General features: G+C 33.2%; 3 protein-coding genes across 3 annotated transcripts; 1 reads left to right on the forward strand and 2 right to left on the reverse strand.

The window, feature by feature from the left end:
- The first annotated feature begins 3,970 nt into the window (after positions 1-3,970).
- Positions 3,971-10,900, forward strand: LOC122600266 (lysine-specific demethylase JMJ25-like). Its single transcript, XM_043772962.1, has 13 exons — positions 3,971-4,033; positions 4,124-4,251; positions 5,736-5,832; positions 5,912-6,047; positions 6,165-6,228; positions 6,315-6,882; positions 7,057-7,386; positions 7,800-8,039; positions 8,630-8,702; positions 8,782-8,867; positions 8,964-9,083; positions 9,430-9,535; positions 10,044-10,900. The coding sequence occupies exons 1-13, from the start codon at positions 3,974-3,976 to the stop codon at positions 10,787-10,789; spliced, it is 2,754 nt and encodes a 917-aa protein (XP_043628897.1). The 5' UTR covers positions 3,971-3,973; the 3' UTR covers positions 10,790-10,900.
- Positions 10,901-11,424: 524 nt separating this feature from the next.
- On the reverse strand, positions 11,425-14,814 carry LOC122601647. The gene is made up of 6 exons (XM_043774392.1): positions 13,765-14,814; positions 13,247-13,359; positions 12,821-13,160; positions 12,444-12,638; positions 12,116-12,216; positions 11,425-11,940 (listed from the first exon to the last, which is right to left on the reverse strand). The coding sequence occupies exons 1-6, from the start codon at positions 14,812-14,814 to the stop codon at positions 11,484-11,486; spliced, it is 2,256 nt and encodes a 751-aa protein (XP_043630327.1). The 3' UTR covers positions 11,425-11,483.
- An 823-nt stretch (positions 14,815-15,637) lies between these two features.
- Positions 15,638-23,534, reverse strand: LOC122599658 (ATP-dependent 6-phosphofructokinase 6-like). Its single transcript, XM_043772203.1, has 13 exons — positions 23,248-23,534; positions 22,750-22,796; positions 22,614-22,653; positions 22,147-22,209; positions 21,582-21,719; positions 20,678-20,836; positions 20,251-20,304; positions 19,917-19,985; positions 18,806-18,935; positions 17,661-17,929; positions 17,051-17,099; positions 16,442-16,596; positions 15,638-16,122 (listed from the first exon to the last, which is right to left on the reverse strand). The coding sequence occupies exons 1-13, from the start codon at positions 23,353-23,355 to the stop codon at positions 15,955-15,957; spliced, it is 1,449 nt and encodes a 482-aa protein (XP_043628138.1). The 5' UTR covers positions 23,356-23,534; the 3' UTR covers positions 15,638-15,954.
- Positions 23,535-24,783: the final 1,249 nt, after the last annotated feature.

The raw sequence follows: 24,783 nt of genomic DNA on the forward strand, positions 1-24,783 counted from the left end.
AACCAATATATTACATCCCATATCATTATATATCACTATTCGGCTTTTTCACACTTTTCTCCTTTGATCTTTTCAACTTATATATTGAAACTTTCATTCAACTTTTTTTTTCTTTCATTTTTTATTTTTGGTTTTTCTTTTTACAAATCTACCGGTAAATAAAATATATGTACTTGTTATTATAATCTTTTAGAATTGTTTGGTATTGACTTTAGATAAATATCTATTTCATATGTCAGGGTATTTAGCTAACATATATAGTGACATATTACCAAGAGATAATGGCATATGAATGTAACTACCTATGACAACATGATTATGTAATGTAGTGACCTACTCGGGTGACTATGTGATGTAAGATCCTTCATTTTTTGGGTTATGTGATGTATCGTATTACCTATTGTAAAGGTTATCAGTCACCACACTACATTACATAGCCATTTTGTCAAATGTGGTTACATTCGTACGTCATTAGCCCATATATATATAATCATAAAAATCTATATATGTATAATGTAAAGGTTATCGGTCACCACACTCGTTGACCTGCATTGACTTGTAGACACTAGTTGGAAAACTAAAACTCACGATTTCTCACATATTACTTCGAATTAATACTTGAAACCGGTGTCAATCTACTCAGAAATGACTTCCGCACAACTCCTAGCAAAAAATTAACCGTCAAACGCTTCGCCGGAAAATATGGCAACTCGTCGGAAATGGTGTTGCCGGAGATTGTGTCACCGGGATAACGGTATTATGGTGGTTGCGAGTGTTGGTTGTTGAGTTTCTTCCTTTCATGTTTATCTTCTATAATTTCTATTGATATATATAATTTTATATATTGAATTGAGTTTATATGGAATGCATTAGTTGGATTTTGGGTTGATTTGTATGGTTGAATTGCAATTGAATTTTGATTTCGGATCTGAAATTGAGTTTATATATTTTTGGGTTGCTGCTAACTCCCGATTTTGAGTTTATATGCAAATGTATTGGTTTAACACGTATTCAAGAATGGTGCTGCCGGAAAACTCAGCGGAGAAGATGACCGGAGTGTATGTTTGCCGGATACATTACATAACCATTTTGCCATATGTGGTTACATACGTTATTATCCCTTAAAGTATTACCAAATTACCTGTTACAACTTGCAATACCCGGTAACATACATCACATAGCCCAAAAAATATATGTGCATATATCACATAGCCACTCGAATAGATCACTACATTACATAACCATTTTGTCATAGGTAGTTAAATTCGTATGCCATTATCCCTATTATCAATACTAATCGTAATCCAAATAATTGAAACCTAACAACTCACATAAAGAAGCTCATATGGTTTTACACTTATATAATAAATATATAGTTAATAAGCCTATTAATGACATAATAATTTTTAATTTAGCGATTTAATGTTCAAGACAAATACGCCAAATTCACGCAATAATTTCAATACGAGAATCGAAGCCCGTAATGCGGGACCGAAATTTACTAGTTTATACTATAAGCAGATAATATTTTAAATTTATTAAATTATGTGGTATTAATAATATTTATAGGAGAAAGAAAATAATAAGTATATATCTTCTTCGTCCATCTTCTCAATAAGGTGATGCATTTGATAAAATCATAAGATGAATTTAGGAAAAAATAAAATAAAAAGAATAGCATTCACACATTATTTTCTTTTTGTTGTAAAGTAATTTAAGATGATTTGAAAAGAAGATTAGTCATTTTTTATTCGAAAAAATAATCAATTTTCTAAATTATCATTTTTACCCTTCTGTTCAAATCACAGACTATTACTATTTACTGGTACACACATTACTTTTTTAACTTTACTGGTACCTTTCTTTTTGCTTCTTAGCAAGTCACACATTACCTTTTTTAACTTTATTTGTACCATTCTCAAGATTCAGATTCACCAACCTTTTTATTTTTTATTTTTTTTGTTAATAATTATAACTCTTACAATTTTCCTTTTGAAATCTTTTTACGGTCTCTATTTTACTTAAAATTAAAAGAATTTTTTTTTTCTTTATTCTACTTAACATTGTGTTTGTAGTGATAAATATTTGCAAATTTTGATATGGGTTTAAACAAGTTTATACAATTTTATGTAAATATACATTTGATAAATATTAAAAGTAAGGGATAGAAGTGTAGAAGAAAAAAAATGCCCAAAACCAATGAAAAAAAGATGTTACATTTTATGTTATTAATGTCGTTATGAGATAATCCTTTTTGGGAGATAGAAATAAGGGTGATTATAAAAACACACTTTCGAGTGATATTTGTACAATTTCTTTTACTATTCTTATCACAATATACAAATATTATAATTATTAAATGCACATATGGTAAAATAATCAAATACTCTGTAACATGTTACTAAAATCAATTCTCTTTTATTATAATCATTGGTAGTTGAGCATTACTTTTTTGGTTAACTTGTTGGTCTTGAGGTGACAAGATATTGTTATATCTATTTATTTTACATATTATCAACTCTATTGAACAAGATAAAGTATTTTAAAAAAAGGTTTAAAACAAACAAAACGAGTAACAAAGTGACCCACAAATAATATCGATTATAACTTTAGTAGGGTTGATTCACCGTTGATGAAAATAATAGTATAATTTTAGTAAGGCCAAATTGTTATAGATAAATAAAAACAACTAATGCTTTTTCCCAATAAAAGTATAATGTTAATTTTGTTACGAGTACAATAAAAGTAGTCTTTTAGTTTTGACAAGAAATATAAAGATTATATTTGAACTTCTGAATATTGGTCTTTAATTTTAATCTAATGGTTAAACTAGTCAACAGAACTTAAAAAAAATAGTTTTTCTAATTAATTTAATTAAAATCAGATAATCATTAGTCAATTTGAAACATATAACAAGTAAAAATATTATTCTAAGTCTTATGGCTTATAACAATACTTCATAATTCAAATATGGTCGTAGTTTATAATGATACTCTTTTACTTTTGTGTAAACTAAAATTATAACTTTATTTAATAGGTTGTGCTCTCTCAATTTTTTTAACAGTAGATTTAGACTCATTAATATGTCAACAATAAATAAAATCATTAATATTTCTAAAAGGAAAAAATAATATATTTTTTTAATTAATCAACCTAATAATCTTTTTAATTATTTGCTTATATGACATTTATAATCCATTAATTTAATTATATGATTTTATTTAGAAAGATTCTTAAATTGATGTTTTAGGAGGACACATTTTCTGTTACGAGAGATAATGTCCGTGCGTTGCGACGGTAAAATGGTGTGGGTGATAGGTCAAGTCATAGAGTATGATAGCTAAATGCCTTAGTCGTACGGGCTCCACTATCGGATTTAAAAATTCGTCGAAAATATATCGAATGACATCTTTAATGAAAGAGCATGAAATTTTGAGAATATTCATACAATTTTTATAATTTATCGATATACGGTTTTTGAAATAAAATATTTTGAATGAATTAGAGGAATAAAATGATTTATAGATGGGAGGAAAAAAATGATTGGTTGAGATTTGAGAATAGAAAAAAAAATGAGTGGCTTATAGGTATATTAGGTACAGATGTTTAAATTAGTGAATAAAAAATAAGAATATTTTTGATAGCTCAAATAACTTTTTTTTCATAAAAAAAAAAAAAAAACAAAATGCTTTATAAAATCGTATTAAATAAAATACCTTTACAATAATGTTGTCAATTTCTTTTTATTTTTAAAAAAATAAAGTTTTGCCGATCACAAAATTGATTTTATCCCCCCTCCCCTTCTACACATTACCCAACATCAACATGTATATGAAATATACTGTATATACCTACCTCCCTGTAAAACATAAAACATAGATTCTCACTCTAAGACCAAAAAAATAATAAAGTTTGTTTAAAAATTAACAAGAAACCAAAATCTAAAAATCCAGATCAAGAAACAATCTAAACAATGCCAAGGAAAAAACAAGTATTTAAAAAAACAAGAAAAACAAGACAAAAGACTGTGAAAGTAAGTTAACAATAAGCTGTTTTTAGAAGTTTTTTTTTGTTGTTGGTTTGTTTAAAGTTGCTTGCTTCTTTTTTTTTTTTTGTTTGGTAGGATGAAAATGGAGTTGAAGAAGATCAGAAATGTTGCCATCAGTGTGGTGATAACAAGGGTAAAGATGGTGTGATCGACTGCGAGAAATGTGGGTCGAATCGATATTGTGTCGACTGCATGACTAAATGGTAGTAGTAAAATTTAACTTTTTGTGATTTTTTTTTTTTCATAAAGTTGTGAGCTTTGAACAAGATGTTGAAGGTCTAGTACTATTTATGGAAAACTGTTTGCAAAAGTATCATAAATTTACGTTTTGCTATTATATGACATATGTACCATATGATAAAAGTTTCTTATTTTATGTATTTGGTCGCCTCTTCATTAGGTAAGGGATGTTTTTTTTTTGAAAGATACATCAAACGAAAAAAGTTGATGTATACATAAAAAGAGCAACTTTAAAGTCAAATATATATTTGGCAAAGTGAATATTGTGTTGTGTTACATCAAGCTGGATGAAAAACCGTTCACATGTTTCTTTAATGTTTTAAAAACCAAACACAAAACTGACATGTGTATTTGGTAAAGGGAAAAGTGAATGTGATGTTGTTTCACACCCAATTTAGGTGAAAAACTACTCCCATTCTATTTTTTGAATGATGAATAAATGATTAGACCCCATGAGATTTATGAAATATAAAATCAAGATGTGAGAGGTTTTTCACCCAAGTTAGATGTGAGACAAACTCACCTTCGCTTCCCCTTTTGTAAAATATATTTAAACAATAGCATTTGAGTGGTTGTTCATGTAAGCTAGATGTGCAACGACGCCATATTCACTTTCCCCATATATTTATGTTCCTCGTATATGGGGAAAAGTGAATATGGTATTATTCACATCCAGCTTGGATGAAAACTCACCCACATGACCTATTTCGTATTTGTAGCCTAAGTAATGTTTAAGCTTATTATCATGCTTTATAGTTTGTACATTTGGCATTTTAGCTTGTACATTGTTATTTTTACGTTTCTTAGGGTTGTGGCACCAAAGTTTAAGAAACTATACGCGATGTGTGTGTAACCAACTTAAAATTTTTCCGTTGTAAGTATGTAACTTGTTTATTGTCCGAATTCGTGTAATAAACCGGCTGAATCTGGTTGTTGCTATATACAATGAACATTTGTGCATAGTTTCCTACCTTTTGGGACGCTAATTTACGGGTTTAAATTAACCAAAAATAATTGGTAACCGGCTAACTATCTTTTGAGAAACTATCTTTTGAGTAAACGTTACACGATTTGGACAAATCTGCAATTTACATACTTACAATGTATAAAGTTTAGGTTCTACACTTTGAGAAAATACTTTTGACACACGCGATAGAACTATAAGTAAACTATTTTCATATACAAATCACCTTTCTTTGATAAGTTTTCAACAGATGTTTCGTAATAGTTAAAACGATATCATTAAACTTTAAACATTAATGAAGTGCAACAAGTATACCAGTGATTCTTTGAGTTGGATTCCATGTTATCGAGTAGGTTGACATGTTGGTAAATAATTATTCCAGGTATAATAGTCTTGCAGAGTTGTATGATTTTACATGTATGTTTTATCAGTTCATATTAATTGCTTGTACAAGTTTGATACAATATAAAATATTTGAACTAGGTACCCTAATGTTTCCGAGGAGGAGTTTGTTCAGGCCTGTCCTGTTTGTTGCAATAACTGCAATTGCAACACATGCTTGCATGGATTTTCACCTGAAGTTGGTTTTTGCAGCATACTCTTTAACATTCTTATTTAGTATAATCAACGGTAAACTGATAATATGTAAGTTATTGCAGGTTATGCAGGGGTATTCTTGCTCCGATTCTGATAAAGTTCAATACTCAAAACAACTACTCCAAAAAGTTTTTCCCCTTTTGAAAAGTCTAAACGAAGAATTCCAGATCGATAATGAAATGGAGGCCAAGATTAAAGGTTAGAGCGAATTGTTTGTTGCATAAGTTCAGTATGGGTCAATCTTTTGTTCATTAGTACTTCAAATGACAACCATACTACGAGTATTTGTTTGCCTGTATTTATCTCATTTCGCAGGATCATCTCTATCGGATGTGAAGTTGCAGAATGAACAGTTAGAAGTAGATGATGACATAACTTGGTAGACATCATGAAATGATATCATCATATGATTAGTCTTTGTATGTAGTAATTATTTACAAATTTTAAAAGCTATCTTTTCTGCAGTGACAACTGTGGAGCATATTTCTTTGGCTTCTGTGGAAGTTGTACGTGTGGCTACGACATATGCATTGTATGTTTTCACGAATTGTGTGATGGTCACCTTCAGTGGAAACGCAGGACAGATGGTAGCATTCCCTGCCCACCCAAAGATCTCGGTGGTTGTGATAGTGGGACGCTTGAGCTGAAACATATTATGCTTGTTGACGATGTTGAAGAAATGTTAAAGAAAGCACAAGGAATGTATGAAAGGATTGAAAGTGATGATATTCCCGGAACTTCTACGAAGGGCTGTTTGTACTGTAATTCTTCTAAAGATGATATGCAAGAAAAATCAAATACAAATTATTTGGATTCTTCAAGTGCAGAAGACATTCAAGATCAAGATCTGAAGCATTTCCAGTGGCATTGGTCAAAAGGTGAGCCCATTATAATCAGTGATGTGCTTTCGACATCCTCGGGGCTAAGTTGGGAGCCCATGGTTTTGCAGCGGGCTTTTAGTGATATTCCAAAAGGCAGTAATCATCCACGTGCATATAAAGTGAATACAGTTGACTGCTTGAATGGAAAAAAGGTCAGTACAGTAGTCTTGTGTTTATTATATAGCCATATAGGCGTGGTACCCTTGTTACCAGATTTGATTATATTTTCCATCTTGTAATAAATCCTTTTGTCTTAGTTCATTTGTAAACATATTTTCACTTTCAAGAAACAGATGATATGAAACTATCATTCTCTTAAAATGTAGGTGTACATTTATCTTCACGAATTCCTTAGAAGATACTCAGAAGGTGGATTTGATAGGGAAGAAGGTCCTAGGCTTCTGAAGTTGGAAAATTGGCAACCGCCTTGCTTATCTCAAGGAAAATGGCCACGGCATTTTGCTGAATTTATAAGCTGTTTGCCCTTCAAAGAATACACGCACCCGTACAATGGTTACTTGAATGTGGCTTCTAAGTTGCCTGATGTGTCCCCGGAACTAGACATGGGTCCAAGGATGGAAGTGGCATACGGAGTGGAAGAAGAGTTGAAATCTGGAGACTCTGTTACTAAGCTTCACTATGATAAGTCTGATACTGTAAGTTTTCTTCCAAAATGGGGTGGCTAAATGAGCAGGTTGGGTAACAAGTCAAAACCCGTATTTTTTTTAATGCAGGTGAATTGAGTTGACTTGAAACCATTTTTGTCCAAGCTTTCAAATTTAAATTCTTTACAAATGTGAATAATAACCGTGTTAAATGCATTGACACAATCATACTTTCCATTAATAATCCAGTTTCAAAATAAGATGATATTGTAGGCTATATGCATCAAATATACACCTGCTGCAACTTTACACTCAATTGACCAGTCTCCTAAAAGCAACCTTTGACTCACCCATTTGAACAGTTTATTCCTTAAGATTTGGGCGTGACTCCAAATACAGATTAGGTTGCTATTAGTTAAATAAAAATATTTCATTCCCATAACATGCTTTTACAAATATTGCAGGTGAATGTACTGACACATACTAAATCTGCTCTCCATATATGCGCAAAGCTCAACAAGAAAAAGACAGGGAAAAGAAAGCATGATGACCAAGATGGAGATTCAACATCCGAGGAAGGTAACTCGATGGTGGGAGGTGCTGTGTGGGACGTCTTTCGGAGGCAAGATATAACTAAACTAAAGAAATATCTTTGGAATCACTCAGCAGAATTTAAGCTTGCTGATTGTCCCTCAGATGAAAAGGTAATTTATAACTTTCCAAAAGTTAAGGGTAAATGGGTGGGAACCCTCTGGTCCCATGTACGCTCTTGGTACCAAGAGCGCATACCACATTCATTTTCAGTTTTCTAGTTATAGGTGGCAATTTAGACCCATTTACTTGTTTATGCCTTGACGCACATTATGTTTCATCACTAATGAATCAAACGGATTAATAAAAGGATTAGATTAAAAGAAAACACGTTAAAAAGGTCCAAAGCCAAAGCCTTCGTACTCAAAGTCCTGTCATTCATGATTCAACTTTTATCATCATATATTTATTTATTTTAAATCCTATTAATAACCATTGGTCTCCTGTCGACCATTTAATAATCATATATTCATATTGGACATGCTTAACCACTTCTAAAAGAAAAAAAACTTAAAACTTGGACAAACGATGTTTCGTGTCAATCCGAACAGAGCTAGAACTACCCTTTTTGACCCAATTACCAACTGCCAGGACCATTTTTTTTATTGTGATACATGATGTTCTTTTTGGTAACAGCTGACAGCATGTTACATGATAGAGTTCTTGTAGTTTCCTTCCACTTGATATTATTGTGATACTGCAGGATTTTTTCCCAATACATGACAACAGCTTTTACCTGAACATGGAGCATAAAAGAAAACTCAAAGAGGAATTTGGTATGCGTTAATTGGTATCTTGCTGATTGATGGTCATGTAGATACATGCTTATTGATCATGATTTTTTATGCTGACTAGGAATCGGACCATGGTCTTTCAAACAAAAGCTGGGTGATGCAGTTCTGATACCAGCTGGGTGTCCGTACCAAGTTAGAAACTTGAAGGTCAAATAGAGATCATAAATCCATTCTTTTTTCCAAGATAAAAAATTCAAAATAAGTATTACTAATATGTTAGCTGATAACGTTTCTTCCTTGCAGTCGTGTACGAAGGTTGAACTCAATTTTCTCTCACCCGAAAGTCTTGAATCATGCATCCTGTTACAAAAAGAACTCCGTATGCTTCCCAACAATCATAAGGCCAAGCAACAAATGCAAAATGTAGAATATTCAAAACTTCACATGATTTATAGATTGTTTAGGTTGCAAAGAAAACAAGCCAGCATGTTTTGACATTTGAGTAGACTGCTTGGCTTGTCAAGAAACATGGCAAATGTTAACAAGTCCGGTCTGAATTCTTTTATATAATTTATTCGATTATAGATTAATATGAACCATGTCTATTGAGTCTGTAGGAAGACTAGAATAACAATAGGTGTCGAGCCAAGGATCTATCTTTTGGTAGCTTCGAGCTTGGCAGGCAACCTTTGGCTCTTATAATCCTCTAATGGACTGGTTAAACAGGTTGTCATATGTCTGGTATATAACGTCCTCATATGTTCTACAGATTGGAAAAATGATGATCCATGCATTAAAGCGCGCCTTGATGAATTTATCTACAAAAGATCCCATGGATGATCTTCAATTCGTCAACGTTCCTGAGATCATAAATGGTATGTAATCTGAAAAACTACCTTAACTTGTAATGGCATCATGTGGTTGATTCTTATTTTGAGATGGAAATTTTGACTCTTTGCTTATGACTTGATTGATTCAAGTTATGTTAATATGTATTATCTCTAATGGCTCAAACAAAAACATTATATATAGCTTAAGGTCGAAGGGGTTGAAAGTTGCCAAAAGTGTAATTTTAACGTGTACAGCCTCCTGAACCCTTTGATGTCAAAGTTAACTGAAAGTAGGGTCTAGTTTAAGCTGTCAAACAAATGGCCTCGAAAGAATAATCTCTGGACTTATCATGCAAAGATATATTTGGCCATTATATAACTTTGGAACCATAATTGACATACAAGTTTGTTACAGAACCTTCTTTAACATTTGGAAGAAAATTTGTGGGACCACTTGGCCCAGCCCTTAATGACCCATTAGCCAGCCATCCATCCATCCATCCTGGCCATTTCGTTTAGCTCTATTCTGAAAACATATTAAACTCAATTGCAGATGATGGGGAAAATATTTCTGATCATGGAAATGGTAGGTTGGATGATAATGAAACCGAGGCTAATAGCATCAATGATCAGGAAAAAGAGAAGTTTCCAAATGAAGTGATTGCCTTAAGCAGTTCGGTTTCTCAAAATGAGTCATCGCCATGCCACACTACAGACCATGTAGTTGATCAAGAGCCTGCCTCCGTTAGAGACTCCAACGAAACTGAAGGCATGTATAGAGGGAATGCTGTTGGAGTGGCAGAAAAAAAGCTATTACAGGATTTTGAGCTGCATTACCCCAACGCTTTTAAATGGGATCAAATTGGCTCAGGAGCATTCTGGCCCGAAATATTGAAAGAACTGTACTCTTTCATCAAAGGCATTTTGGAAACATCCATAGAAGAACTCGTGGAAGAACAGATAACAAAACTTGAAAAGCAGCTCGGTGGACTCAAAGTGGTTGGATTCAATCTGTCATGGATAGAGAAGAGACTAGATATGGTTAAGGAGCTAAAGTTTGGAGATTACCCATTAAGCCAAGACCTAATGGCACTACAAGAATCACTAGAATCACTCAAGGAAGCGATGAACGAGAAACAAATACAAAGCATTGAAGCGCAACAATTGTTTGAAAAGGCTCAGATCAAGTATAATGCTGCTAAAAGGTCTAGAAACAAGTTACGTGAGATAACACAGAAGTATGGAGATGAGCTTATATTAACAGGTCCACTTGGTTCTGGCGTGTTGCCCGGGTACTAGACTATTATTACTATCTACACTCATCAAGGATTATTATTGATTTGTAGCTGATAACTTGTCTTTTGAACCACGTTTAGTTGTGATGAATTGAACTTTCATTTACACTCCTAATTTTTTTTTTTATATATTTTAAGCATTTTATTTACTATAAACTATTAGTCACATTTGTTAAACATTTTAGCTTAAAGTATAAAATTTGAACAATCTTAGATAAATTAATGGGAAAACGGAATCTGAGGCAAACATGAATCTTCATTTTGGGTTTAGAATTTAGCCAATATAAATTATACAAATGAGCCAATGAGGTTGTCCCTTTTTCAGGTTTTCAAAGGTCAGGAATGACGAATTATTTTTACCCAAATATTTTCTAATGTTTTGTGTAAAATAACCATTTGTAGGTCAATTTTACCCGTGCTTATATCAATTTGATTATTAGATTGTCCAATTTGAGAAATCAAAAACGTATGTGATCTTGAAATGCATTTATTTAGTACGAATAATATATGAATGGGTACAAATCTAATTTTTCTTTTACGGATAGTATTTAGCTTTCACAAAAAGGTTTTATATGGAAGCTCCATCTTTTCATTATACTATACGTAGGAAAAGAATAGAAAGACTAATTTTACGGCCAACACTTTATTCTATTAATCACCACGATAATGCCGGCAAGATGCCAAGGAATACAAAAAGACTACTTATAAATGGGTTTAAACTCAATGCCCTGCACAATAAGCCCTTCGATTACCTTGTAAAAGGAACTAGCTAACTCGAGATCCATTGATATCGTTTTGGTGGTAAAACAAGTTATAAATTCCCATATTTGAACCTCCATCCAACCATCTTGCCTTTGTCGTGGAAGACCTTTTATTTTGGGTCTATTCAACGGGTTGTGGGCATTTTGATCATCTCTTCGTCTAATAACAGGGGTTTGAGGACTAAGTAAATGAACAAACCGCAAACATGGTGCATCAGTTGAATGGGAATGATCTTTATCCATCAGTACCATAGGAGCCTCGAATTCGTAGGGATCATTTGGCAATTTATAGACAAGGTAACTTGCATATCTTGTTCTAGGTGACAATATATGAGGGTTGATCGTACAAACTATGTGAAAGCTTTTGTTAGGATGCACAGCCACTTCTTTGAATCTGGACAGAAAAAGAACATATGCAATAGAAATGTTAAAGAGGGAAAGATACTTGCACTTTCATTTTTTAACACGCATGATTCTTGGAAAATAAGAGATTCTATCGTTTGGCAAGCGTAAATTCAAAACAAAGAAAGGTCTGCAACAAAACACTATACTGGAGATGGAGAAACAACCTTGATTGATTAAAAGACTCCCAATTGCATTCTTCTTCTAGCAATGCCATTCTTGCCTCTAGCATATGGCATTTCCTTCCCTTTTTGTCAAGAGATAACCACTACATATCAATAAATATGCACAAATGAGAAACTGATGCAGAGCAGATCCCAGAGTTAGTAGACTCCTTCATGGATCAATAGGAAAGGGGGAAACAGGTTGGAAGTATGCCCAACTTTAAATGACAATAACTTTGTTTACTGGAGGAATTACGGCCGGTCTTTATATATCAAAAGCCCACGAAAAGCAGAATGAAGTAGAGAAAGTAAAAAAAACGAAAGAACTTACTTCTTTACCGTTATTGATTGGAAACCCTTTGCAGAGAATGAAGTAGAGTTCCTTCTTGGTAGTCCATTGCAAACTATCTTTTGACCACTTGATCATCTCTTCATGATTTTTTGGCAGTTTTTCTTCCCATATTGTATCTGAATCCGATATTGATGGCATATCCACCTTCTCATCCTCCAACACCTCACATCTAACCTATAAAACATCATGCACATGTTGGACTTTTATCAATTAAGGGTGCAATATATGTATCCTGCTTTAATACACATAATTCCACATAAAGTGTGATCACTGCTTTATATGGGTGTACTTCGTAACTCCTAACTCATACAATGTAATGCCCATTACACTAAAATTACTAACATTTGTTAGCTTACCATATCGAGGGGCCGAAATTCAATGCCTTCTACAGCCAAGGAATATGAGCCCTCAATCAAAATCTGGAGATCAACATATCTACTGTCACTTGTAAATTGATACAATTCAGCCATCAACCATCCATCTTCTCTTTTATCTGCCAAGTAGCATACTGATAGTTTCTCCTCAGCTTCCAATTTGTATCTGAGGACTGAATATGTTGGCTTGCACACAGCTTTCTTTGTGTAGATAAATTTGAAAACAAGGTTTACTGTGTATGTGATTTGAGGTGACAAGAATTGAGTTTTGACATGTGTTTTGAATTTGCCATCATATGCCATAAAGCAACCCCCGAGAAATCTGCACAAAGACATCGAAAAGATGTTACCTTATTACTACTAAACTTGTGTTGAGAGGAGAAAGAGGAAGTAGACATATGAAATCACCTTGAACCGTTTTCAGATATATAGCGATTTTTAGAATCACTTGCAATTGGAATCAAACAGTCTGTTGTGGATATCATTTCACAATGTTCTCCAGTCTTGTTAATTGAAAACCACTGTCCATTGCATAAGTTAAAATTAACTGATATGATCATGTAGGATGTGTACATTGTTCAAACAATAACTAGCTCACATATAGTATAATTAGCACTCTAAAAAAATATTCCCTTCGTCCCATTTTAAATGTCCAATTTTGACTTATTGAGTCTTTTTAATTCAACTTTGACCGTAAATATCTTTCTTTGTATTATATACTACTTAAACGAAAATAATATCAATGAAAAATACATTTAAAGCCCAATCCATACATATATATTATATCAAGTGTTATATAACACAAACAAATATATTCACGGTCAAAGTTGAAAGAAAAAGACTCAAAATGTCAAACTATGGCATTTAAAATAATATACGAGTAAATAATAAAACTAAAACCACAGCTTATGAAAGGAGCCCATTACCGTCTTGCCCTCATTAAGGAAGATCCCATTGGAAAGAATCGTTTTGAGTTCATCTATGGATCTGTAAGTCAGAGGAGGTATTGCCATGATAATTATCTCTTCATACCCCTTTGGCTGTTTCACCACTTCATAAATTTCCTGAAGTTCAAGTGCAAGTTCAAGTTTCTCAACTACATAAGAAATGAGTGGCCTTTCTTCACGAGCTTTCTTCAAACAGCGGAACGCAAGTTCTGAAAATATTTCCAAACAAGCTGGATCCATTTGGTGGAGTAGATCTTGAAAGATAATCACATCGAGTTTCTTCTTTTTGTAGCTTTGTTTCCACATAGGTACTAATATCTGACATTGACGGTTCATATAAACATAGCACAATCTCCCACACAGAACTTCCAATAAGATGACACCAAAAGAGTATATGTCTGACTCTTTTGTCAAAAAGCCCTCTTCCATATATAACGGATCACAGTACCCAGGGGTACCAACAGCATGGGAGACAAGAACAGAGTGCTGCTGATTAGCAGGGCCTATTTTCGAGAGGCCCAAGTCAGAAATCTTTGCCCTCATGTTCTTATCAAGTAAGATATTGGAGCTCTTAATATCACGATGGAGGACTCTTTGTTGCGACCCCTTAGGATCTTGAAGGTATTCTAGTCCTTTAGCCACTTCAAGGCATATTTTGAGACGTTGAATCCACTTGAGATCAACAGAACCTAAGTGAAGATCAAGGCTTCCACCAGATGCATGCTCGTATAATAGGATCTTTTCACCACCCTCGTTACAAAACCCAAGGAGAGAGATGAGATTTTCATGATTGTAACGAGAAAGCATCATGATCTCCTTCCAAAACTCAGGGTTTCCTTGACCATATCTAGGATCTAGACGCTTGAAAGCAACCATGCTTCGCCCCTTAAAATGAGAGATTTCTCCTTTATAAACCTTGCCAAATCCACCAGTTCCGATAATCTTGTTGTCACTAAAGTTAGCAGTAGCAAACAGAATATCTTCCAGTGAGACTTTAAGATGTTGAAATTCCTCCAAGAACGCGGTCATAATGTATTGATGATGTATATATGCCAGAAAAATATGACCCCCCTAAGCATATCAAGTAGGTCTAGAGAAATGATATGTATTATTAAATTAGAAAAACAGAAAGTCAAATTAGAGTCTAGTATATAGTTAATTAGTATGGTTCAGTGAAAAGACATAAGGTGATAATAATATGGACAACAAAGGCAAAAGGAACCACCACCTTGATTAGAAGCCTAAGATTCGTTCTTCGGAATATATGGATAGGTCGTCGATTATAGTAGCACACACGATGATGTTCTTTGGTGGTCGTCTGAGGAATAGCGACAAGAATGACAACGTTAGTGTAAATGAGGCCTATAGAATACAGTCTGCAGTTAGATTAGGAAACATCGATGTTTTTTCTGTTATATGCTTCAGTTGGTCCCACAGCAAGACAGGTAATGAGGTAAATTTTATGGAAAAATAGTCTCTACATTAAATTATTTAAAAAAAAAGATAAAATAAAAGTTTTATCTACTTCAAAACATCGAAACAGTTGCAAGAATTTTATCATTGTTCTGTGAATCAATAGCTCCTTGAGATAGAGGGAACCCTGGCACACTGGGTCAAGTATTTCCCCGCGGATTTAAAACTATGAAATTCATTCACGTTAAGCGTGTACAGATAGACGTCTTACCATCCATGACACCAGTTCAGGATTGTAACTTCATTTACATATTTCTCATAAATGTCGATCAGACATGTCATCATTTCGATTTTAAAACAGTAAAAATTTCAGAAAATATTGTTGAGAAAAAATCTAACATCACTTTTATGCTAGTATAAACAGCTGCATGAAGTTTGATTTGCAACAAATGCCACCCAGGGAAAAATGACATTATTCAATCACAAGAACAAAAAAAGGGGGGGCCAAGATCATTGAGTCTGCTTAACCAAGCCACTCAAGGCATCAAAAGCTATATCAGTTACAGACTGCAACTTAAATTATCTCAATTGACTAACACTAATACGATCCAAGTACACCAAGACTCCTTGGTTTTATATATGCTTTAGAACACCTTAGCGTAATGAAAATTGTGCATAAACTTGACCATTTACATCCAAAATAGTGCTGTTATTTTTGTGCATAATGATGAATCCTCTTCCTTGAATTAGTTGTTACTAAGCCTTGCTATTATCTCCATCCAATAGTTGAACCGGCGGTTCTTCTTGTTTCTGAGCTTCAATCAAGTCTTTTGGTCCCAAGAAACTAGGTTGATTGGTGGATGACAGAAGCCTTGCCCACATCCTATCAGTTATCACAACATTATTCTGCTTCTCGGTAATACGCTGCATGACAACAAAAGAGATCATAAATGAGACTTTAGGGGGTATAATGATTCATCTTTCTTAAGTAACTACATGATATTGACAATTCGGAATCAGATAATCAGTTGTAATAATATGGGAGAGAGTTTTGGTTGAATCATTGTTGTTTAAAGGCTATGATACCTGGGTGATAATTTGTTTAATGTGTTTGAACATTTTTAAATACTCAACGAATTAATACATAGATAACCGGAAAAAAATAGAACTTGTAGGGAAAAAAAGAGATGACTTTTAAAGACACGAGTATAACATAGAATGACTTTTGGTGTCAAGATCTTACATTGAATGGAATATAAGTCTGTCTACCATTGACAAGCCCACTGGTAAAGCCGGTATAACCCGCCATTACTCCATGAACGCAACTCTGAGCAAGGAGAGTGCAATACACATTGTCAGATGCATTACTTGGAACCGCACGGATCATGTAAGTGGGATCTGCAATACAAAACATGATCATAAACAGTTATTGTAACCACTAGTGTTGGATTTGTGTGTGTGCATGTGGATATATCATAACCAGTCAGTCAGTCACTGCGATAGATATCTTGAAAGAGTGTCCACTTCACCATTTTCCAATTCCATAAGAAATGTTATAGCTTAAACAGTTAAACTTGAATTACTAGCAATTTGATGTTCCTAAGATACCTACATGGCAAAGAGATTTGATAAGATCACTTTATCAATGTATCCAAATTAGGACGTTTGTCCAAAATATAGCTTTGCATGCCTTCTAAATCATAAGTTTCAAAAGAACAAAAGCTTTTTCTTAGGTTTTCGGGTCCCTGTTCGGCTGTTCCCAATCATATATAGTGGACTAATACTATGAGATGGAGGGAGTAAAAGAATTGCAGAGGAAACCATGAAACATAGATAAGATGGTTAGAATTACCTATGTACTTTAGGGTAATGGGCATAGACGTCTGTCGAGCAAAGTAAGCCTACAAAAAGAGGAAAACTTGAGATATCATATTTGTGGCAAAATCAGAATCTTAGAAGCCCACACCAGTGGCACAGATGTCGATACAATAGTAAACAAACTTAATTGTTGACAGGGCTTCAAAAGAGTCTAAGCAACATAATATACGTTCATCACTTCATCCTGCTGTTCAAAAATGAATTTAAAAAAATATATATACACATTCATCTCAAGAATGCCAATGATTGGAAAAAAGATGTCCTTTTGTCCCATGATAACTGTAGCACTTCCTTTTGGGGATGCCCAATTAAAAATTTATGTATTCAACATTAAAACTGAAATGATGACACTCCAATGGATTTGAAAAAAACAGCAAACACAGAAACATTAAGCTCGATTACTTTTGATTAACATGTATCCACATACTGTCATGATATACAGTTGATATCCTTTTATTCAACGCGTAGAACTATATACTCTTTACATTGCAATTTTCATGAGAGAGAGTAATTAATAGCAAAACAATAGACATAATTTAGAAACCAAAACTATAAGTAAAAGTAATCGTGGTTAATGGAAATACCTTGATTTTATCAGAAATCCACAAACCAACATCTTGAAGTAGTTTATTTCCCGAAGCATCTTGTGCAGTTGAAGAACTCGAGCTTTCTGCTGCAAGAAGTTCCTGACCTGCACCTTCTGCTACAACAATAACCATATGTCCATTTTCCTTTAAACGTTTCTCTACATATTCTAAAAGTCCCCCTTCTCCCTCAAGATAGAAAGGTGATTCAGGAATCAAACACAAATCAACATCTCGACTCGCCAAAGTTGCATACATTGCAATGAACCCTGAAACAACGAGTACGCTGTCACTAAAAAATAACTGGAAATAACTCACTCTGGAACTAATTGTTGTATGACTAATTTCACTATTTGATCAATACCAACCAAGATCAGATGATCAGTGGCTTCAAAAGCTAAAGATAGTTTGGTAATTTACATTTACAGTTACATCTATCTCAATTAGGAATGAGAATATGAGATTGGCACTGGCACCATACCGGACCGAAGTCGAGCAAACACCAAACCATATAGCATGCCGATCATTACCATTTTTCATGACCGTACAAATTGAGTACCATTTTTTTAAATAGTGTCAAAGTCAGTTTTTATTTCTGCTCATGCTGAACAACGGGGTTTGGCAGCTTCTCTCATTAAATCAAAGACGATTTCAGTGGTGCAAAGTTTGGTTGAATATGTATCTAAGCATCAACTTATTCGAACTCATGTGTTTTAAAAAATAACCTCAAGAGTGCAATATTTGTTTATTGTGTGGTTGCTTAATTTGCTCAGTTATATGGTGCAAATTGCACCATGCAATACATATGTCTCAGACACACCCTGTTCACACTCATGGAGTCATGGATTATAGAATCAGTTCTAGTGTGTAATCCCAATTTTAAAAAAGCCCCTACATCTTCCTACAAACTCAGTACTATACCATCTTTTTTTTGATAGTATAGCAGTCCCAGTACTGAAAATACCAACAGTGATACCAAAAAGAGCCAACACCAATGACTGAATCCCTTAATATATACCTTCAGTCGTCTATAGGACCACTATATTACCGAGATTGGTACGGTATTCGGGGGCCACAATCTCATACCTAATCTCAATAATCAGTTACTTATACAACTTCCATAGTCAATACGGGGTGAGACATACCACAGTAGCGCCCCATGAGTTTGACCACCCCTATGCCATTTTCAGCACTTTCTGCCTCCACATGTGCAGCATTAATCGCACGTTGAGCCTCTTCAACAGCAGTATCAAAACCAAAGGACCTATCAATCACCTGGAATAAACATATATCAGGTAAGAGTAAATATGAAGAAATCCAAACTATCCATAGATGGTACATGAAAACAAGTGGCTTGTGGCCATTGTCTAACTTAATACAACGAAAAGAAATAGTGAATTTTATGAAAATGAACAGGTAATACAAAGTTAAGTTATAGCCCACTTATCTCAAACTCATAAGTATTGTTTTTCTATCATCAATACCATGCCTCTATTGACAACTTCAACCAAATTATGTAAAATTGGACAGCTTGACTAGAACTTACTTTGATTAGTAGAAAAGCCGAATAAGTATGCTCAAGTACTTACAATCTCCTATATTGATTTAATAACAAAATTAAGTATATTAATAACAGTTTCCGTTATATTAAAATTTAATATTGGTTAAAGTGTTGTTATGTCAACCCAACCCACCCATATTGCCACCTCTAAGGTCAACTTAGAGATTGAAATAAGTACAATCTGATTTGGTTTATCACATCAACACTTTATGTTGATTTTCTAAATTTTATAAATAAATTTATTGATATAATTAGATATACTATCCACCCTCCTATCACAAAAATAATCTATTATCTTTAATAACACATTTAAGGAGGTTGTAAGCCTTCAAGTGCACTAAAATATCTTTTAACCCATTTGACATGTTACCTAAATTTTTACTTCAACTCTTTAACCCATTTGACCCCATTCGGGATATAACTTAACCTAAATCAACCAATTATGTAAAGGTCAAAATTTCCACCTACACGCTCAACCTCTAAATGAAGTTAAGAGTACCTCAAATTAAAGTTAAGTACCTCAAAATGAAAGTTATGGTAGTTAGTAGTGATCGATACATAAAATGTGACTAACTTAATGCATGACCTATATACCCATATAATCCATGTAATTAAGATGTTGTAGCCTTAGGTTCACACATGGTTTCTGCATGACACAAATATGTATGCGAACTTCAAGAGAATGTTGCAAGTACCGGAATGTCATTGTCAATTGTCTTTGGAATGCCAGCCACTACAGCCTTAAGCCCACGCCTTCTTACTTCCTGCGCAAGTAGAATGAGTCTGAAAGAGAGTATCTTATAGGTTGTTCATGAAATATACAATTATCTCTATAAAAGGTTCTAACTGTACATCTCTTATATTCTATAAGTTTCCTTCCAAATACATGCCTAAAAGCACAAAAACCGTCTAACACCAAGTGCATGTTTTATGTGTGCTTGAAAAACTCTGTCGCATAACAATATAAACATTGTTTGTGATAAAAGCCCACAGTTGAAATAAAATTTCATAATGTTGGCATTTAATTACCTGGTAGATAACAGCTGCACCCTTTTGGGTTCCATCACCTCCAATTATATAAACCTGAAACATTGAATGGTACATTACCATAACTGAAGGTGGCAACAACGACCCATTGGAATCCATTCACCTTATGTCTTATGTCTTATGGGTTAAACCTCCCAAGTCAGTTTATTACATAAATTAAAAAAACTGTTCAAGGAATCATTTTTGTGACCATGTTTTGACACACGAACTATTTAGGAAAATTAAAAAATGTTGGAATTAATGGTGATTCTAGTGTCTGGACAACCCAACCTTTGTCTGCACCAAAAAAACAGTTGTTTGACCCGTTCCCCCCTCCCTCTTTCTCACACTAAATCTATAATAACTTTTATCGAAGTAACCAAAAGCCAAAAATATGTTGAAAAACACTGAGGAACGGCTAAAAGCACACCTGATTAATACCACGATCCTGAATACTGTCAACTATCTTTGGTTTATCATGTCCCCCTCGAGAGGTACCAATAATTGTGCCACCACGTTTATGGATATCATTCACAACCTTTGGTGTCAACTCAATGGTATTTTTTGAATAGAAACCTCTGTACCCTCCCTACACAAAAGCAAATGCACCATCATAAAGGCAAGACATCGATATCATGATGTGGAAAGTTACATAATAACTAGACCCTTTATGATATATTTAGAAAATGAATGCCAATTGATCATTGATGAGGACTAGTGTCAAATCTTGGAACAGGGATTGGTCTCAAGGAATAAATATTGCAAGCTAGACTCTTTTTGGTACGCAATTATTACATTTTATAGAAGAAAGTCAAAACAATCTAATGACTAATAACAAAATATGTTACAATGTGTCGAGCAAACCGGAGCAAATGATGAACAAAACTCATAATTTCATCGCCAAATCATGTGGAAACACACTAATCGATTTCTACATGCATTCAGACAAACTAAAGGGTTCAAAGGTGAAGCTATACAAGGACTGTTTCATAAAAAATGTATGACTGGTATTTAAATGCTCAGTGAATCAAATACTTAAAGTAGTTCATACGCCATGTCTACACTTGGTTCTAGTATTGTTGTTAAAGGCGATTACCATATCTTGTAGAACTTAACTACAGGATATGTATAACATTTGACAAGTAATGACATGAGATTACCATATCGACCCTCTGTACGATATACTATCAAGTTGCAATACGATTGGTTGGCAAGTGTTCAGAACGTAAGTATGGTATGCCTATAGTGAAATTTCAATAAGACTAGGTTGATAATCGATACTGAAAACCTTAATATAGACAATTTGTCAAGATGCTGATCTCAAAAATACTTACATCTATACCAAGAACTCTGGTGACACCATACATGTGATAAAGTGCACATACAATTTCCCTGATCACTGTATTTAGTCCAGGACATAAACCACCACATGTTACGATAGCAGCATGCACCTCATCAGGTGCAAAGTAGACCTGCACATATAAAGACTCTCCTTTAGCAGAAATAATGTTAAGTTCCATACAGCTTTTATACAGATGTGACAAAATGGATGGGTTGGATGACTGGAAACACTTTTTGTTGCAGTTTTTATTACTATATTGTGATGTGATTACATAAATTTCGTCATTACAATTTACAATAATAATCTAACTTTTTGAATACAGTAATTTGGAAAGCTTTATGCATTAAATATACACTTTAGGTGAATTTTGACCCATTTGAGTTCTTTCCTATAAACTAAGACTTTTTTTACACATTCGACCTGTCACGTATAGTAAAATAAAAACTTTATCTATTTATAAATAGCAGCCTTAGGAAGCAACCCAAAAGAACCATTCATCCATTCATAAATAAATGGGGTGAGATTGTCACTTCTCATTCTGTATGTAAATGACATACCCTTTGGCGAGGTCCAGCTCGTCGAAAATGTGTTCCTCTTGGACCATCCTTGTGGACAACAACCTACAAGAATTCATTACAAAATAGTCATGTCGGTCAATGTCAATGGTCACACCAACAATTGCAAGTTTAAGGAGAAAATGCAAGTAAAAAGAGCATACCTTCAGTCAATTTCTTTTTCTTTTTTTTTTAAAAAAAAGTACTTTGAAAGTCAACATTTAAAGGCCTATGTTACAAGTTACCAGAAATAAGAGGCCCCCCATCTGGTTACGAGTTATACTAGTAACCAAGTCACTTACTTGATTATCAATATCTAACATCGGACGTTGATGTTGATTTTAAAACTACATTCCTTAAAATAGAATTTCACTAACAATTTGTTCCTTTTACATGCAATATTTCTATTTATAACCATAAACATATGAAAACTATCAATATTGTACAAAGTTGAAAAATCAGCAAAATACCTTTTGAGGCACAGTATCATCCGCGTCAACAAAGTACTGCCTGATATCATCCACCAGATTATATATTAACAACATAAACGCTTATAAATATATAACAAAACTTTACATTGTTTCCTTGAAGCAAAAAGTAACTCACTTCACAACCGAATATGCAGGATTGGATCGCAATGGATTCGGATACGTCTGTATAACAAGTAATAACAATAACTATAAATTAAAATATGCCCATCAAATAACGCATTAATAACGCTGCATATAGACCGAAATATTCACCAAATTTGACACTAAAAAGAGTCAAAAATCTCATCATTTTTTGATTAACAACTTTTTAACATCTAAAATCTCATTATAAATATTCACATTAGTATGATTATGATTATATACAACAAGATCCAAAATCACACAAAACAAACTTCTAGAACATTTTTGGACAAACTAAATAAAAATTTACTTTTAAAATTCCAGAAGAACCCAAAAGTCAAAGTAACAACAACAAGACATTATTCTCATAAAAACAATAAACATAAATCAAATTAAACACAACACAACACAGATCCCAGAATACATATACATACATATATATGTATCTATCTATCTATTTATATATTCAATAATTATAAAGATGAAAACTTACAGGAAGATTAGGGATGTAATCAGTCAAGTGAGGAACATCTTCAAGAACATAACCAGCATCCCCTGTTTCAACTTTCATCTGAAAATTTATATTATTACTACTTTCCATACTTACTTACAAGTATGGGTTTTTACAACCTTAGATTTGATCTTATAGTATTCCAACCGAATCTGATGCTGTCTGTTTGTTTTTGTGTATATATATACTGTGTGTGTGTATATATTATGAATATGAAAATGGTTTGACGGGGTGTAAAGAAAGTAAGGATTTTTTTTCAAAAATTGTTAAGATCTATCACAAAATGGGGTTTGGACTATTTGAAGATTTTTTAAGAAATTAATTATTAGTTAATTAACTCATAATTAATTAGTGAGGTTAATATGAAGTGCATTTCTTTTTGTACAAGAAGAGAGTGACAAACGGGTGGCGTGAGATTTGCATAAAACCCACGCCTTTTTGTTTAATATTGTGGGCTGGTTTTCTAGAAAAAAAAAATGATTTTAAAGTTCTAAAACCAACAATTAATAGTTTCTAGTTTTGGCTTTTGTCGACATGTCAAAGCCAATGGTTAAAGTTAGACAAACCATATATTAATCATTTATAATATATTAGATTAAGCTCATGCAATGCATGGTAATACACACATTACATTAAATTGATTACAAATATAAGATTTTATGTAATATTACTTGAAGACAATGATTAACATCTATCTATCTATATATTTATTAAAAGAGTAAAAAACCTAACCTTTTAAAGCCCTTCTCTATTTTAAACCCATCTTAAAACATTGCCACGTAGGATTTATCCTATGTGGCATCTCCATACTTTTTTGTATATATTTATTTAATTTAAATAGATAAATAGATTTGATTAAATAGGTAAATATTATATCAAATGTACAATTACAATTTATTTATTGTTTCATCCGATATATTTTAAAAAGTATATTTACGAGGGACGTAATATATGCTTATGTAGATGTTGCCATTGTGATTTTGCTCCACAAAGTTATTGGTGTTTATTTTTTAAATTTTTTTCTTTACTATTATCAAAGTGATGAATCAATTCACTTATTGTTATGTGGATTTTATAACACAAATCTATCTATTTATGTATTTTTCTTTTGTGATATTAGACGACCCACTCTCTTGAATTCGGCTAACTAATCTATATATAAGAATTGATTATGTATGAATATTTATATGAAGATGATAACGATTTTATGAAGTTAAGGTTAGATAGTTGCACAAATTGAGATTACTTCATCAACAACATTTTTTTTTTGATATCTTTTCAATTCAGTCATATAAATTAAATATTCTTACATATACATATATTTCACATTTGATTATCATTTACCTAGCAGAATTTAATTATCTTTTTTATTCAACATTTACAGGAAGGATTTTTTTTTTTTTTTGGTTTGTTGCCGAGTACTTTATATATTTGCTAGAGTCGTTTTGTCCAGATTATGCAACGATATATCTAGAGCTAAGTCATTAACTAATTATTGTGCTGATATTGTTACCAAGC

This window comes from Erigeron canadensis, chromosome 5, assembly GCF_010389155.1.
Source record: "Erigeron canadensis isolate Cc75 chromosome 5, C_canadensis_v1, whole genome shotgun sequence".
In the NCBI taxonomy this organism is placed as follows: domain Eukaryota; kingdom Viridiplantae; phylum Streptophyta; class Magnoliopsida; order Asterales; family Asteraceae; genus Erigeron; species Erigeron canadensis.

Excerpts from the sequence above, each read along its gene's own strand:
- LOC122600266 (XM_043772962.1), top strand. The coding sequence starts at position 3,974 with ATGCCAAGGAAAAAACAAGTATTTAAAAAAACAAGAAAAACAAGACAA. Across the intron at positions 4,034-4,123 it reads CAAGACAAAAGACTGTGAAA|GATGAAAATGGAGTTGAAGA; the intron begins GTAAGTTAACAA and ends TTTGTTTGGTAG. Across the intron at positions 9,084-9,429 it reads CCAAGCAACAAATGCAAAAT|ATTGGAAAAATGATGATCCA; the intron begins GTAGAATATTCA and ends TATGTTCTACAG.
- LOC122601647 (XM_043774392.1), bottom strand. The coding sequence starts at position 14,814 with ATGACCGCGTTCTTGGAGGAATTTCAACATCTTAAAGTCTCACTGGAA. Across the intron at positions 12,639-12,820 it reads AATTTCGGCCCCTCGATATG|GTTAGATGTGAGGTGTTGGA; the intron begins GTAAGCTAACAA and ends GATGTTTTATAG. Across the intron at positions 11,941-12,115 it reads GAGTCTTTTAATCAATCAAG|ATTCAAAGAAGTGGCTGTGC; the intron begins GTTGTTTCTCCA and ends TTTTCTGTCCAG.
- LOC122599658 (XM_043772203.1), bottom strand. The coding sequence starts at position 23,355 with ATGGAAAGTAGTAATAATATAAATTTTCAGATGAAAGTTGAAACAGGG. Across the intron at positions 20,837-21,581 it reads CCAGAGTTCTTGGTATAGAT|GGAGGGTACAGAGGTTTCTA; the intron begins GTAAGTATTTTT and ends GCTTTTGTGTAG. Across the intron at positions 17,930-18,805 it reads ACTCATGGGGCGCTACTGTG|GGTTCATTGCAATGTATGCA; the intron begins GTATGTCTCACC and ends TCGTTGTTTCAG.